The 17,019-nt window shown below is 41.8% G+C and overlaps 1 protein-coding gene across 1 annotated transcript in view; it reads left to right on the top strand.

The window, feature by feature from the left end:
- Nucleotides 1-16,250, top strand: part of APOB (apolipoprotein B) — a 55,224-nt gene extending 38,974 nt beyond the window's left edge. The window contains 5 exon segments of the mRNA XM_015410076.1: nt 3,037-9,986; nt 10,074-10,602; nt 11,375-11,489; nt 12,581-12,764; nt 14,553-16,250. Of these exon segments, the coding sequence (XP_015265562.1) occupies nt 3,037-9,986; nt 10,074-10,602; nt 11,375-11,489; nt 12,581-12,764; nt 14,553-16,250 (9,476 nt within the window).
- Nucleotides 16,251-17,019: the final 769 nt, after the last annotated feature.

Consider the following 17,019-nt stretch of genomic DNA (forward strand, 5'->3'; position numbering starts at 1 on the left):
AAAAGGGTGGTGGAAGGGCCCTTTCCAGGCCTCTTTTGGCCTTTCAGGGAGAGAGGGAGGGAGCCTTGGGGCCAGGCCTTACAAGTGTTGCCAATGCCAGGCTGGGGGATTTCTAGAGATTTTCTGGTGGACTCTAAGGAGCGCTGGATTTGGGAAGGGAGAGGCCTCAGCTGGGCATAATGCCACAGAGTCCACCCTCCAAAGCAGCCATTTTCTGCCTGGAGACAGACCTCTGCTATCTAGAGTCCAGTTGTAATTCTGGGGGGCAGTGTTCCCTCTAAGCTGAGTTAGTGTGAGCTAGCTCACAGTTTTTTAGCCTCCGGCTCACACATTTTTGTCTCAGCTCAGGAAGGATGACTCCAGAGCAAACTAATTTATGCAGTAGCCACATCAACCGCTCACAACTTTAATGCCAGCAGCTCACAAAGTAGGATTTTTGCTTACAAGACTCCACATCTTAGAGGGAACATTGCTGGGGGGTCTCCAGGTCCCATTTGGAGGTTGGCAACTCTAGGCCTGGAAGTATTCTATGGTTGCCAGTTCCCCTCTGATTTGCATGACTCACCTAGCCTCAGCTGCTTGCTACGTTCATCAGCAGCCACCCTATGAAAGCCAGTGAGGTGCAGCAGTTAGAGCTTCATAGTAGGGTCTGCAAGACCCAGGTTCAGATCCCCATCTTGCAGTGGAAGCTGACTGGTTGCCAACTTCAGGTTGGGAAATTCCTGGACACTTGAGGGGTGGCACCTGGAGAGGGTGGGATTTGAGGAGGGGAGGAACTTTGGACAGGTGTAATGTCATAGACTCCACCCTCCAGCCATTTCCTCCCTGAGAACCACCATTGCCAGCCTCCAGGTGAGGACTGGAGATCACCCAGAATTACAACTGTTGTCCAGGCGACAGAGATCAGTTCCCCGGGATAAAATGGCTGTTTTGGAGGGTTGAGTCTATGACAGCATACCCTGCTGAGGCTGCTTGCCACCCCAAGCCTCACTGTCCCAAGGCTCCACCCCCAAATCTCCAAGAATTTCCCAACCTGGAGCTGGCAGCCCTAAGGTGAATTGATCTCTGTAGCTGGGAGATCCATTGTGATTCCCAGACCGCTGCCACTGCTGCTGTGGGGGGAGAGGAAGCAGGTGGGTGGCTAGGAGCACTGCCACCACTGCTGCTGCTGCTCTGTGGAGAGGGGGAGGAAGCAGGCAGGAGGCTGGGAGAGTGATGGGGGCAGAAAGAAAGAATGATGAGGTGGGGGCAGAAAGAGAGAGAAAGAGTGATGAAGTGGGGAGGCAGAAAAACAAAGAGAAAGATGCCAGGTCAGAAAGAGAGAGGAAGTCACATGTATGGAGGAGAAATAGAGAGTAAGAAAAGGGGGGCAGAGGGGAGAAATAGTGTGAGAGAGGTAGGGGGTGAGGAGAGGAAGCAAAGGTGTGCCAAATGAGATAACCATCCCACAAGTTTCTTGCGGATCTCCACTTGTTATTATACTAATGTTCTTTCAGTCTCTCATTATTACACTAATGGTACGGGACTAAGAAAATACTCCTACTTACCACTGATCTATACATTTCATTATGCTGAGGATTTTGCCACCATCTTTGTGTTTGGGCCCAGAACAACTGAGAATCATAGAGCCATAGAATCACAGAGTTGGAAGGAGCCATACAGGCCGTCTAGTACAACCCCCTGCTCAATGCAGGATCAGTCTAGAGTATCCCTGACAAGTGTTTGTCCAGACACTGCTTAAAGACTGCCAGTGAGGGGGAGCTCACCACCTCACTAGGTAGCTGATTCCACTGTTGAACAACTCTTCCTGTCAAACAGTTTTTCCTAATATCCAGCCGGTACCTTCCCGCCTTTAATTTAAACCCATTATTTCAAGTCCTATCCTCTGCTGCCAACCGGAACAGCTACCTGCCCTCCTCTAAGTGACAGCCCTTCAAATACTTAAAGAGTATCATTAGCTGAGACATAGGCCAATATTATTCATCTAAAAAGTTGGGGCTGAAAGATAATGGCTTCTACCTGGTTACCATGTGAATCAATGACTGATCTGCAGTGCTGGCATACGTAGATTCATCATCCACAATATCTCAGTGCCTCAGCTTTGTGATGTAGTATCTCCCTCTCCTTATTCACAGCCATATGTTGTTATGGCATTCCTTATCCTTGTTAAAAGTTTCTTATTGGAGTTCAAAAGAGACTTTGGCTGACATCACAAATAATATCTGTGTGTGTTTGTGTTTGTGTGTGTGTGTGTGTGATGAAAATACACCCCACCCAAAATTTGTTTGGTTCCTGCTACCTTCCCTTGCATTCAGAGTTTAGCTTGAAGATTTTCTGTTTTAGGAAGTCTTTGATCTAACCACGGGTAGCTGTGAAATTTGGGTGATTTAATAAATTGGGGGTCCTTTCTTCCTAAAAAAATTTTGTCTCTCCAAGAATAAACTGAGGCTTGTTCTCAACACAGACAAACTGGAGATTGTGACATCTGAATACACTCTTTGTGTAAAAGGCAAAGGCATATTTATTTCATCTGCATTCATCACCTAAATTCCATACAAGTTAGAATAGCAGATCTTGAGAACAAGTAAGGGTTGCGGATTTTAGCTGAAATTACTTCCCTGCAGTGAATACCGCAGACTAACAACATCTACAACCCATTTAAGCCAAAAAGTGGTTAAAATTATACACGAATTATCAGTGCCCTCCTAAGCAGGTAGACGCAGAATCCTTCTGAAGTCTATTCAATAAAACTTACTTCCCGGGAGGGCACTGTTTGTCCTATCATCTTAAGCCTAAATATTATATTTTAAGACTCGGTCAAGTCAATCCAATGTGCATGTTCAAGGGGAGTAAGTCCATTTTTAAAAAGTGAGATTTACTCCAGGTAAAGATGCACAAGAACAAGGTCATGCTTCATATTTTCTGCAGCACAAGCACTTTGGCTCTGTGGGTCTATGCATGAGGGAGTAACAGTGGCAAAAATTACTCAATGTTTTCATGACACTCACTATATTTTGTTTTCTTTTCTTATTTCAGGTCAGGGAGAAGCAAGTTATGACCAAAACATGTTCACCTGTGCTTACCTCAGCTCCGTGCAACACAGACTCCTCAATGCCAATTTTAAATTCAACAAGGCAGACACATACGGACTCACTCCCAGTGCCAGAAGTACCATTTGGCTTGAGACGTCCAGTCCACTGGGTGCCCAGTTTTCCTTGTCTGCTGACCATGATTTCAAGTACAGTAACCGCTTGTTCACTGAAAATCTAAAACTGGAAGGTCAACTGAAAGTCGCTTCAGCCATTGCTAAAACCACATACGCGCTGTCAAGTAACTATGATGCAAACAGCCGTGTGTTGGCAGGGGAATCGGATTTGAAGTTCGACTCTTCCTACCTTCAGGCTACCAACAAGATGACTGGCAGGCAGACCGCTGATGCGTGGACCATCACATCCGTCTCGGATGTACAGAAGGGATTTCTGACAAACACCGCTTCCTTGAAGTATGAAAACAGCCAGTTGAAGCTGACATCTGAGACAACTGGAAGGCACGGAAACTTTGCAGCTCTAAACAAGTTTGACGTAGCCATCGCCAAGCGAGGGGCCTCATTCCGCTCTGAGTACCAGGCCAGTTACCTACAGAACCGATACTATACCCTGCTTTTGGGCTCCGTTAATAGCCAAGGTCTCGAGCTGAACGCTGACATTTCTGCAAGCGGCGAAAGGAACAAGGCGGCTCATAAATGCTCGTTAACTGTTAACGGGAATGGTCTGGCTAGCAGTGCAACCACAAACCTGCTGTTTAGTCCACTGACACTGGAGAATAAAATGAGCGCCCAGGTTGGCCCTGCGGGAACTACCATGGCCATTAACGGTATTGGACGCTATGGTGCCCTCAGAAGGGACCTCTTTCCCAGCTGGTGAGCGGCTGTCACAGAAATAATGCTTGGAAGTGTCTATCAAAGCAGCCTTTGGGATGTGGATGGCAAGAACGTCTTAAACTTCAGGTTGAATAAAGAAGGACTCAAGTTTTCAAATAGCTTGATGGGATCATACAAAGAAATGAAGCTCGAACATTCTCACAATCTGAACATTGCAGGCCTGTCGTTGACCTATGCATCAAATTTAGAGAATGCCATCTGCCCAGAGAGATTTCATAAGCATCATTTTGACTTCCAGCTGCAACCCTACACTCTCACAGCCAGTGTGAACAACTACTTCAAGTATGGCGATGCTGACTTAGCCAACACCGCTCAGTTGCAGCTTGAACCACTAAAGGTAAATTTGGGTGGCAATGTTAAAAGTGCTTACAGAGCCGATGAAGTGAAACACACATACACCTTCATGTATGCCGACCTAGCAGCAAACTTTAAGACAGACACAGTTGCAAGCATTCAAGGTGCAGCTCTTACCCACAGAGTTAATCTGGATGTTGCAGGACTCTCCACTTCAGTCAGCATCAACACAAACTGTGACTCAAAGTCCTTGCGATTTTCTAATGTAATACGATCTCTTGTGGCCCCATTTACAGTCACTGTTGACATGCATACCAATGGTGATGGAAGTCTTGTGGTCATGGGAGATCATACAGGACAGCTGTACAACAAATTCCTGCTCAAAGCGGAACCTCTTGCTTTTACCTTTTCTCATGATTACAGGGGATCCACCATGCACAGCTTAAATTCAGGAAAGAAATACAGTACACTACTTGACAACAAAGTCAATGTCCTTTTTACCCCATCCGAACAAAAAAGTGCCTGGAAACTAAAGAGTCAGCTGAACAATAATGTGTACACACAGGATCTTAGTGCTGTCAATGATGCTGAAAGGATAGGTGTAGAAATGAGTGGACAAACTTTAGTAGACCTTTCTGTACTGGACTTCCCTATTAGTGTGCCATTTGTGAATACTCAAAGGATCAATGTAATTGACACGCTGGGTCTAAGAGAAGTTGTAGCTAACCCCCAAGAATTCAGTCTTGCTCTTTCTGTGAAGTATGATAAGAACACAGATGTACATGTCATCAATCTGCCATTCATGGAAAATCTACCTGCTTATTTTGAGAAAATCAGGCATTCAATTTTATCTGCACTAAAGTCTATTCAGAAGACCCTGAAGAACATAAATATCGATCAGCAAGTGAGAAAATACAGGGCAGCATTAGACAAGTTCCCCCAGAAAGTTAATGACTATGTGAATACTTTCAATTTGGAAAGCAGAGTGAACAAGCTAAAAGAGACACTGGATGCTTTCATAAGGGATTATACCATAGGAGTAGATGACCTTCATCTTGCTTTGGAAAATGTCAAGAATAACCTTCAGGAAGCTTTCGCCCAGCTGCAGACTCTCCTGTTAGAAGCTGAAAAGTATATCAAAGAGAACTATGATCAATATAGCCTGAGAGCAGCTATTGTGCAACTTGTAGAGAGAATTGTTGAAAAAATTAAAGTTATTGATAGACAATACCAAATCAGTGCAAAAACAATTGACACTATTCAGCAGCTACAAAAAGCCATCTCTCAGTTTGATGCCAGAAACATTGGAAGCAGCACTGCAGCTTGGGTCCAGAATATGGAGGCTGAGTATAAAATCAAAGCTCAGGTGCAAGATAAACTGGATGAAATTAAGAGCCAGATTGAAAGTATCGATGTCAGTCGTATTGCAGATAATTTGAAGCATCAGATTGAAACAATTGACCTCAGACTGGTTATAGAAAGACTACAAGTGTCCTATCCAGTTCAAAAACTGAACCAAATTCTTGAACAAGTCAAAGACATTCTTATCAATTTTATAGAGGATTATGAGATATCTGAGAAAATCAACGTACTCCGGGGTAAAATCCATGAACTGATAGTAAACTATAAAGTGGATCAGCAGGCCAGAGTTCTACTGGACAAACTTGTAGAGGTTTATAACCAGCACAAAGTCAAAGAAACAGTTCAAAAATTAACCATGTCTTTGAGAAAACTTGACATAAAGTTATTCTTCAATCAAATACTGAAATCAATTGATGATGCTGTTAACTGGCTCCAAACATTTGATTACCAAAATCTGGTGGATGAAGTCAACAAATTTCTCAATGGTGCTATAAAGAAACTGAAGCATTTTGATTACAACAAGTTTGTAGATGAAGCAAACAACAAAATCCGGGAAATAACACAGAAGATCAATGAGGAAATCAGAGCCTTAGAACTGCCACAGAAACTCGAAGCTGCAAAACAATATCTCAGAGACGTTGCTGTTGTGGTTTCACAGTATGCAGAGAAATTGAAAGAAACTAGACTTGCAATAATATTTGACTGGTTCAATGATCTCCTAAGCTCTACAGCATTAAGGGATCTTAAAACGAAGATACGTGATTATCTGGAAGATGTCCGTAGTAGAATTTATCAAATGGATATCCCAAAGGAATGCCAGAGGTATCTTGAGAAGGCAAGCGAGTTGTACAATACAATAGTCAACTACATAGTTCATCAATGGCACATTGCCTCAAAGAAGATTACCCATTTGGCTGAACAATATGATATTAAAAATATAGCTGATAAGTTGAACCACTTTGTTGAATCTGGTTTTATAGTCCCTGAAATCAGAACAGGAATAATCAATGTACCTGCCTTTGAAGTAAGCCTCCGGGCCCTACGGGAAGCAACATTTCAAACACCAGATTTTATGATTCCTCTAACTGACCTGCGTGTCCCCTCATATCAGGTAAATTTCAAGAACTTAAAAGAAATCAGAATTCCAATCAGATTTACAACACCTGAATTTACTATCTTAAATACCTTTACGATTCCTTCTTATACCATTGATTTGAATGAAATCAAAGTGAAGATGGTGAAGATGATTGATCAAATTATTTCAAGTGACTTTCAGCTGCCAGCAGCTGATGTGTATTTCAAAGACCTAAGGATGAACGACATGCCCTTTTCTGATTTCTCTTTCCCAGATATGAATTTGCCCGAGTTACAAATACCTGAATTAGTGATCCCAAAGCTCAATCTCAATGAATTCCAGTTTCCAGATATACAGATACCAGAATTCCAGCTCCCACGTATTCCACACACCGTGACTGTCCCAGCATTTGGTCAGCTGTCTGGTACTTTCCGAGCAACCTCCCCCTTCTTTACACTGAATACTAATGTTGGCTTTCAAAATATCACAACTTTTGCCCACAGCCCAGAATTTGTGGCCTCAGTTTCAGCTCTAGCAACGTCCAAATATGACTACCTTGATTTCACCGTAGCGGCAGATGCTCGTCTCTCAGCTCCTGAGATGAAACAACTCATCTTCAAAGAGAGCCTGAAGCTCTCCCACTTGTATCTGAAAGCTGATCACAGTAGTGAAATAACATTATTGACGACTTCTGCTCAAGGTAATGCTGAAACGACAGTGAGCCTGCGTACCACCAAAAATGCGGTAGAACTGCATAACACATTAACAGTCAGCCTGCAAAAGAAGGTTTCCATGGAGAGCAAGTCAATATATACACACAGGTTAAATATCCCCAATGCCTATTTCACTAGCCAAGCTGAACTGAGCAATGAAATAAAAACAGAGTTGGAAGCAGGGCGCATAATAGTTGCTTCCATTGGTAAAGGGAACTGGAAATGGGATGCTCTTGATTACTCTGATGAAGGAACCCATGACTCAAGTGTCAGCTTCACCATAGGAGGGCCTGTGGCTGCACTTGTGGTGGAAAACAAGGTGAATGATAAGTACTTGAAGGTTAACCAGAGATTGCAGTACGAATATCGCTTACCAAGTGCCGCAAGCCTTCAGGTTGTATCTACAGTAGAATCTCCACAATTGGGGCTCAGTGTCTTAAACATGTACGGCTTAGGAGATCTTGCAAAGATGAGAACTGAACTAACTGGTACACACGATCTGAAACTGAATGGACGTGTCACTGGAACTGTAAAAAACAACATGGCCTTCTTGTTGCAGCCCTTTGAAATTCGAGCATCAACAGAAAATGAAGGGAATGTAAAAATTAGCTTCCCATTGACACTGGTTGGCAAAATTGACTTCCGGAACAACTATGGCTTGATGTTGAGTCCTTCAAGTCAACAAGTCAGCTGGGCAGCTGATGGAAGATTTAACCAATACAGATATGCCCACAACATCTCTGCTGGTAACACTGCTGATAGCATAGAAGCTTTGGTGTCAATGAGTGGTGAAGCCAACTTGGACTTCCTAAGCATTGCAGTCTCCATTCCTGAAATCTCTGTCCCATATATTAATGCTAGAACACCTCAGGTAGTAGAATATTCTCTGTGGGAGGAAACAGGCCTGAAGAATTTGCTGAAGACTACAAAGCAATCATTTGATTTAAACCTGAAAGCTCAATACAGAAAGAACAAGGATAAGCACTCCTTTGAAATTCCTTTAGATGGAGTGCAGAGAGCGCTCCAGCACTACATCGTGGCGTTCAACAAGCATTTTGAAAGAGGTAGGGATGACGCTTTAGTTTTCCTTACAAATTCATATAACCGAGCCAAGACAAAGTTTGACCAATACAAAGTGGATACTTCCATTGACAGTCTTCCACGAACCTTCAGGATTCCAGGCTACACCATCCCAATGGCCAACATTGAGGTCTCTCCGTTTACAGCTGAGCTCCCAGCTTTTGGCTATGTGATCCCAAAAGAAATGAGTACTCCAAGTTTCACTATGCCACTAGTTGGATTTTCAGTGCCATCGTATACATTAGTCCTCCCATCGCTAGAGCTGCCTGTCCTACATATCCCCCAAGGCCTGCGGACACTGAAGCTTCCCAGTTATCGAGCACACAGACCACTGAACAGAATTTACTTTCCAGCCTTGGGAAATATGACTTATGATTTTTCATTTAAATCCAGTGTGATTACCCTGAATACAAATGCTGGGCTTTTCAACCAATCCGATCTCATTGCTCGCTTAAGTTCATCATCCACTTCTGTGATCGACGCGCTACAGTATAAACTGGATGGAACAACCAGTCTTACAAGGCAAAGGGGGCTGAAGCTTGCAACTGCATTATCTGTGAACAATAAATTTATACAGGGAAACCATGACAGCACTATCAGTCTCACAAGGAGAAACATAGAAGCTGCAGTAACAACAGCAACAAAAATTAACACACCAAATCTAAAAGTGAATTTTGGACAAGAGCTTAAGGGAAACACTAGGTCCAAGCCTATCATCTCTTCGGCTATAAATGTAAATTACATTGTTGACATGCCTGCCTTTGGCACCAATGCTAAAGGAGCAATTGACAACAAGTACACCCTAGAAAGCATAATCTCTGACATTGCTATAGAAACTTCAACCAATGGTTTCATTGATGGAGTATTTTACAATACAAGACCATTTTCTGGAAAGCTGCTTCTGGAAGCAAATGCCTTCTTAAATGCTAAAGGTGTGCGTTCTGGTGTCAACTTTGAGTCTAGCTCTCAAGTTGATATCTTGAATCTTAACCTCAAGAATAATATTGCTGTCGAAGCATCAAACCATCGTATTTATGTAGTACTGGATGGCAGCAAAGAATATCGTCTACAGTTTACTCCACAATATCAAGTGAATGGAAAGCATATCTGCAAATTAACTTCAGAAGTAACTCCTGGGAGTATGTCAACAGTCATTCAGATAGATAATAATATCCTTCCTGAGACTTCATTTAATCAAGTTCTTTCAATGACTCTTGGTACTGAACATGAGAAAATTGTTTGGAAGGGTGAAGGCCAAATTTTCCCTCTGACACTTCAACATCACTTGCAGTTAGCAAATACCAAAACCGATGTTCAATTTGATCTGTCTGGATCTTTAGGAGGGCATGTGCGGTTCCTGAAACATATAGTGCTGCCCATTTATGACAGGAGCTTATGGGATATCTTGGAATTAGATCTCACCACGAGGCCTGAAGAGAGGCAATATCTAAATACGTCAACTGCCATACTATATACAAAAAGTGAAGATGGGTATTTTTTCCCTATAAATGTGAATCGATTGGCTGATGGATTTACATTTACAATTCCAGAAATAGAACTGAAAGTACAAAATCCTGTGATCACAACTCCAGCATTCAGTGTTCCTTTTACAACTCTGCATGTTCCCTCTTATACCATTGACCTGCGTGAAATAAAGGTCCCTGAAAAGCTGAGCACCATGCCGTTTGACATTGGATTCCCTTCACTGCCAAAAATACAGTTTCCCCAATTAGATGTACTAACCAGCTACATTGATACAGCAGGAAATAAACATTCCTACTTTGAACTGACTGTACCTGAGTATCTTTTGACTATATCCCAATTTACTCTTCCAAAGACCATTTCTGTTGGCAATAAAATTGTGGATTTGAATGCTGTTGCCAACAAGATAGCTGACTTTGATCTGCCGACAATAACAATTCCTGAGCAGCGGATTGAAATTCCAGCTTTAAAACTCACTTTGCCTGCAGGGATTTACTTCCCCAAATTTGGAGCTTTGAGTAGTTCTTTCAGAGTTGCTTCCCCAGTGTACAGCTTCACCGGGAACTTGGGTTTCAAAAACAATGAAGACTCTTTTGAACGTTCCATTGATTTTACCGCGAATTCACCTCTGCAGTTTCTGGAGTATGACCTAGATGGTAAGATCAATTTTTCAGAGTTACAGTTTCAGTCTTTGGGTGGATGGGCTTCAAATGAAACATATTATGCCAAGCCAATAATTTAAATATGACTATTGCAGAAGGAAATTTTTGAATGGGAACTCTGAAGTATGGGCAGACTCTCTTTGAATGGAGATTTTTTTTAAAAAAAGTTTTGTTTAACTAGATAATAATCAGTCTTGTTAGCTAGATGCTAGTAATATGGTAAATACTATAGTATTTTATTGTAGAAATATTATACACACACACACACACACTGAAAGTTCTGTCAGCATTATTAATCACAAATTGATAGTGGGGGTGGAGTAGATGCTAGTAATATGGTAAATACTATAGTATTTTATCATAGATATATTATTTCTATGATAAAATACTATAGTATTTACTATATTACTTGCAATGGCATTTCTTGCAATGGCTCTGAAAGTTCTGCCAGCATTATTAATCGCAAATTGATAGTGGGGGTGGATCAGAGGTTGAAAAACAGTGGCTTGCGTAAGACTACTTTGTGATATAAGATTTTAGTTGGGGACTTCTGGTTCACAAGGTGGTGTCTACAATTAGTATCTCTAAGAGTTAGAACAAACACTTTGACTTCTAAAAAATCTTTGGCAAAATAAACAACCCTCAATTTTTGTGCAGCTTGGGCACGAAGAGATTTTACATCTATGGTGTCAGGAGGCTAGCATCTGAATGCACTCTGTATTTCTCTGTGACCTTGTTCTACCGGTCTGAAAACTTTCCCTTCTAGCTTTGACCACCTACCCTTACAAAAACGGCCTCTTCACTGAAGTGACTCAAGGCACCTTCTCACATCGTGACCTGAGTGCAGAATATAAATCTATGTTTAGAGTGCAAGGACTCAGGTAAAAGTTTCTTTCCTTGAACATTTCAGTAGGGCAAGCCATGCCCCATGTGCAGAAATCTGGTTTCACTGAGCTACGTTGTAAAATGTGGGCATGGCATTGCCTCTCACCTGGTGTACCAAGCAGTCAGAAATGAGTTTGGTCTTGGTTGAATTCTGTGGGTATCCAGATCTTCTTGTTATTTAGCAGGGAAGAAATTAACCTGGCTTTTTCATATAAAATTTTGACTTTATACTCTGATCACTATTAATAATGTTATGTATTAGGCTCTTGGCTATAATTAAAAGTTTATTGTTCAGCACTGCAATCCTAAGCAGAATTCATTGATTCTAAATTCATTTATTCCAGTGGATTTAGAAGGATATAATTCAGTTTATGATTGCATTGTTGATTACTCTGTTTTCACCTTTGAGGGTTTTAGTGCTCATGGGAGGGATTAGCCTTGAATAGAGGATTATCTGAGGGAATGTCTCTTCCCCTCTGTGCCGCCCCCATGCTCTGAGATTTGGAAAAGTGCCTTTTTAGTGGGTACCATCTCTGTCTGAGGAGAGACCGGTCACACAGGCAACAGGGTCTTTTGGTAGTGGCCCCTGCATCATGGAGTCTTTCCCAAAATAAATAAACCAGATATGTTTACCTGGCCCGTTTAAGACGCAATTAAAAACTTCCTTTAGGTTGAAGACATGTATGGATTGCTGGTTTGATTGTTTCCTTTTGTCTGTGTTAAATTTTAATAAACATTATTTAATATTATTTCATTTTACCAGAGATATAAACCTTTTGGAAGCTTGAGACTAAAGGAAGGTAAACTCCATAAATCTATATATCTGATAGCAAAAGTGTGGCCCCATCTGCAGCCAACTAAATATGCAGATCAGAGCCATACTTACCCCAAACAGATAGTTCTGCAAACTTGGGAGGCATCCTAGAATTGCAGAAAAACCTGAAATGTTAAAAAATATATCAGAGGGGTTTAAAGCTCTCCCAAAATAAAAGATTGTTCTTAGCCACAGTTGGGTAACAAACTGAATCTGTATTAACACCATCAGTAATTAATTTACCTCTTCTGTGATTTTTTTTGGCTGCTTTAGCATCCCCAGCTACGTAGCTTCTCTGGACATCATTAGCCCAACCTTTACTGATGCCCAAGTGCGTTATGAAGCGCAGAGCACAGGAATTCATTCTTCAGTGTCTTCCTCTTCTGCTGGTACTCTCGGCTTTGTTCTCAATGAGGACTCTGATACAATCAAGGGAAGACTTTTCTACCGAACGCAGGTAGGCCAGATGGAAAGCATTAAATTTTGCGTGTGTGTGTGTGTGTAAATGTTAATTTGCTTATTACTAGACCAGTGCCCCTCAAGGTTTGTGGGATGGCTGGAGAATGACAAGTGTATTACAGGGGCTTTCACAAAGTTGTTAACGGAGACTTGCTACCCTATATCAAGGGCATGTGAGCAGCCTCTTCTGCTGGTACTCTCGGCTTTGTTGTCAATGAGGACTCTGATGCAATCAAGGGAAAACTTTTCTACCGAACACAGGTAGGCCAGATGGAAATCATTAAATGTTTTTTGTGTGTATGTGTAAATTTTAATTTGCTTATTACTAGACCAGTGCCCCTCAAGGTTTGAGGGATGGCTGGAGAATGACAAGTGTATTGCAGGGGCTTTCTCAAAGTTGTTAATGGAGGCTTGCTACCCTATATTAAGGCCATGTGAGCAGGGAGTCGAGGATTCAGTATGGCAAACCCATCACCTGCCAAGGTCCTTCTTTCTCCTCTATAATAACTGCTCTGCTTCTCTGGCACTTCTCCTTACCACCCTACCTCAGTTGCAGAGACAAGTCTTAGGTAGACCTGCTGAGGTCTCAAGCTGGACCTTTAAACATCATTTGTACCTTATTCCCATATTTCAGCTTAATAAAAGTCATTGACTGTGACGATAGATTATTTAGAAGCCCCTGACATTCTTTTCTCTTCACCTATGTTTGTTTGTTTAGTTTGGGGGGAAATGTAACTTGCCTCATTCAAAAGGCTTAGGCAGATAAATGGACATAGAATATGCAAGAAAATATGTTGGGTTGCAACACTAGTGTAAAGTAGAATTCACTTGCTTGCACTAATGCTGGCAGGCAACCTGGACTCTGGGGCCTGGATCACTGAGATAAGACCCAGGTTTTGGGCTGTGAGCCTCACTCTGAGAACCAAGGGCCAAGAACCAAGCCCCTGTGACGATAGATTATTTAGAAGCCCCTGACATTCTTTTCTCTTCACCTATGTTTGTTTGTTTAGTTTGGGGGGAAATGTAACTTGCCTCATTCAAAAGGCTTGGGCAGATAAATGGACATAGAATATGTAAGAAAATATGTGCACACATTTGTGTGCACGGGCAGTTGGGTGGCAACACTAGTGTAAAGTAGAATTCACTTCCTTGCACTAATGCTGGCAGGCAACCTGGACTCTGGGGCTTATCACTGAGATAAGACCCAGGTTTTGGGCTGTGAGCCTCACTCTGAGGACCAAGGGCCAAGAACCAAGCCCATTGGCACGTGCCCAAGAGCCCAAACACCAGCAAGGAGAGGAGAACAAACTCCACTCGGATGTCATTCAGCTAATGTGAGATTGCTTCTAGGAAGCCAGCAGAGTCTTCCTCACTTCCCCTCCAGTAACAGATCATTATGCTACATCTCAATGTCTAGGATTCTTGCTCTGCTTCCATTTTTATTGCACAGATTTTAGCAGAGTTGAACAAACTGTGAAATCAGAACAGTTTTTTTTATAAAGTTGTGATGACCATAGAAAAAGCCATGATGTTATTATGCTGTGTTGGATACAAACCACAGTATAAGATGAAATGTTCCCTGTCATGTGCGGAAGGGCATCTTCTGGGATTAGAAAGGCACCTATTGACCCAAAACCGAATCATATGGTTTAGACCCAATCAATTTAATTCAACTGAGTGTAGAGTAAGCATATTCCAGTTTTAAGCCTATTAGCAAACAAATGTCATTGGGAGTAGGGCGAGGAGACAGGAAATAGCCTTTTCTAAATGTATTTTATATTTTCAGTCTAATCCTCAGAATGATGTCGACATTGTGAAAAGTGAGATATCTTTCAAACGCCCTGATTTGATCCAAATCAAAGCCAACTGGGAAGAAGACAGTGCCAAGGACTTGCTCCTCAGTTTAAAAGAGAAGGTACCTAAAATGGTCGCTGCAGTGTACAACAGCGTTAATAAGTATCATCACCAGCATATGGGGATGGACATCAACACTGCTGGTTTAAAGCTGAAGGAGAAACTGAAAACTAATGTTGACAAGACTTACAGAGGAACTTTAAAAAGTATCAATGAACTTGAAAACCAAGCCACTGCAAAGTATGAAGATATAATGGTAAGAACCGCAAAGATGTATCAAGAAGCAGCAGACCAAGCAGCCCAGCTGGACTATGACCAAATAAGAACCACAGTTTTTAATACCATAATGGATATCATACAAGTGTATCAGCAAAAAATGAAGCTTCTTATAGACTCTGCCATTGAATTTTTGAAGGAAACCAAGTTCCAGTTGCCAGGCCTGGCCGAGAAGCATACCGGTGAAGAACTTTTTTTGATGGCCACTGAAAAATTAGCAAAAGTTACAGACCTCTGCATTTCAAAGGTGCAGGAACGAGTCGATGCTTTGATTAACTATGTCAGTGAGCTAGAGTTCAAAATTCCAGCTTCCAGCCAAATCATCAGAGGCTCTAATATACTTAATGAAATTAAAATATTTCTAAGACATGTACAAAACAAAGCTAGTCAGATATTTGCCAGTCTTCAAAAAGTCGACTTTGCAGAAAAGTTAAGAGAACTGAAAGAATTAGTTCAACAAGTCTCCCAAAAGGCAAAAGAGCTTATCAGAAATGTACGGTCCGAAAACTATGAATACATTATAGTCCAGGCCAAATTATTTTTCACAAACCTTTCAGAAAAGCTGAAGAGTTTTGCAGAGGATATAAAATACCTGCTTCCTCGCTATGTTAACATCATCCAGAATACCTTGCGGAGCATCATCTCAAAGCTAGGAGAATTTCTGCAATATCTGAAGGATTGGCAGCAGGAATATTTGGACCCAAGTGTAACTGGGTGGCCCATCAAATACTATGAAGTGACAGACGCAGTGATAGCTTGGCTGAAGAGTCTTCTCAGTGCTGTGGAGGAGTGGAATGCCACATATCTTGGCAATGCTGCTAATGTTGTGTCATCTGTCATGGATCAAGTGCAAGAATTTGCGTCCCATGGAAATATCAGCAAACTCTCTGAGTCTGCTCATGACAAGATCCTGTATTGGTCGGAGATTGCTAAGAGAAGTGCTGCTGAACAAAACCAGGAGGTCAAAGCAAAGCTACAGGAGGCCTATGAGGGCTTTAGCCAGTCCACTGAAAGACTGATCACTGAAACCCAAAAATTGATCGACCTGATGATAGAAAATTACACCGCATTCCTCCAATACCTCAAAGAGCTTCTTAACTGGTTTGAACAATCGACAGCTGATGCTCTGAGGCCCTATGTGGCTATTCGACAAGGAGAGCTCAGAATTGACATCCCAAAGCCTTTTGATTGGAAGTCCATTTATGTCCCGCCCCAGTCTAGTGAGGAGGATTTCAGGGAAAGAGGAGGCACTGATCAAAGCATCAAGCAATGGGAAGAACTGCAGAGATTAACTGATCAACAAAGGGCTGCCCAGCAGACCAAGGAAAATGTACAGAGGCATGCCCAATCTTGAGCACAAAAACAGAAGGTAAAGATTGTGCAAGTTCTTGTCTTCCCATATTTAAAGCCAACAGCAATTGTCCTTTTTTTCCTTCTCTTTATGGAACATCCAAAAAACTATTCTCTGAATTGGTATCTGTGAATAAAAGGTGAAGAAATCTGCAGGTTAGCTTACTACCCTGCAAAAGCCAATAAATGAGTTCCCTATGACATTCCTGTGTCCTTTATTAAAAACTTGTTTTCTTTTAGGTCATAAATCGTGATGCAGTGTTGTTTAGAGCAAAAGGAAGGTCTTAGCTGTGGCTGGATTCAGAGGATATAGGGTCAGTCCGCTGTTGGGCAATACATGTTGTAAAGAGTTTCTGTGTAAGTTCAGAACTGTATGGATGAAGAAGCAGCCTAGAATGGAAAGGACATTCTAGAGCCAGTGAACGAATATCTGTGGATTACAAATATTTTTGAATGAACAAAGTAGTAAGCATTGTCATTCCCTTATGCATCAACTTGGGAGGGAAATAGGTTAGAAAATAAGAGCTGGGCTGGAATCTGTACACAGCACAAATCCCAAAAATGACAAGAATAAAGATATTTCCAGTCAAATTATAACCCCTCTGTGAGGAAAACAGAATGCTACCTTTTCAACAAGAAATTAGTCTGTAGCCAAAATTAATGAAGGATCAGCCATTTCGTTTTTTCTTAATGAAGTCAGTATTTTCTGATCTTCTCTACAGTTCCCCCTCCTTTTTCTTGTCACTGTCAAATGTTCCCTTTTGATACAATCC

The sequence above is a fragment of the Gekko japonicus genome, unplaced genomic scaffold (genome assembly GCF_001447785.1).
Source record: "Gekko japonicus isolate JY-2015 unplaced genomic scaffold, Gekko_japonicus_V1.1 scaffold400, whole genome shotgun sequence".
NCBI classification, from domain to species: domain Eukaryota; kingdom Metazoa; phylum Chordata; class Lepidosauria; order Squamata; family Gekkonidae; genus Gekko; species Gekko japonicus.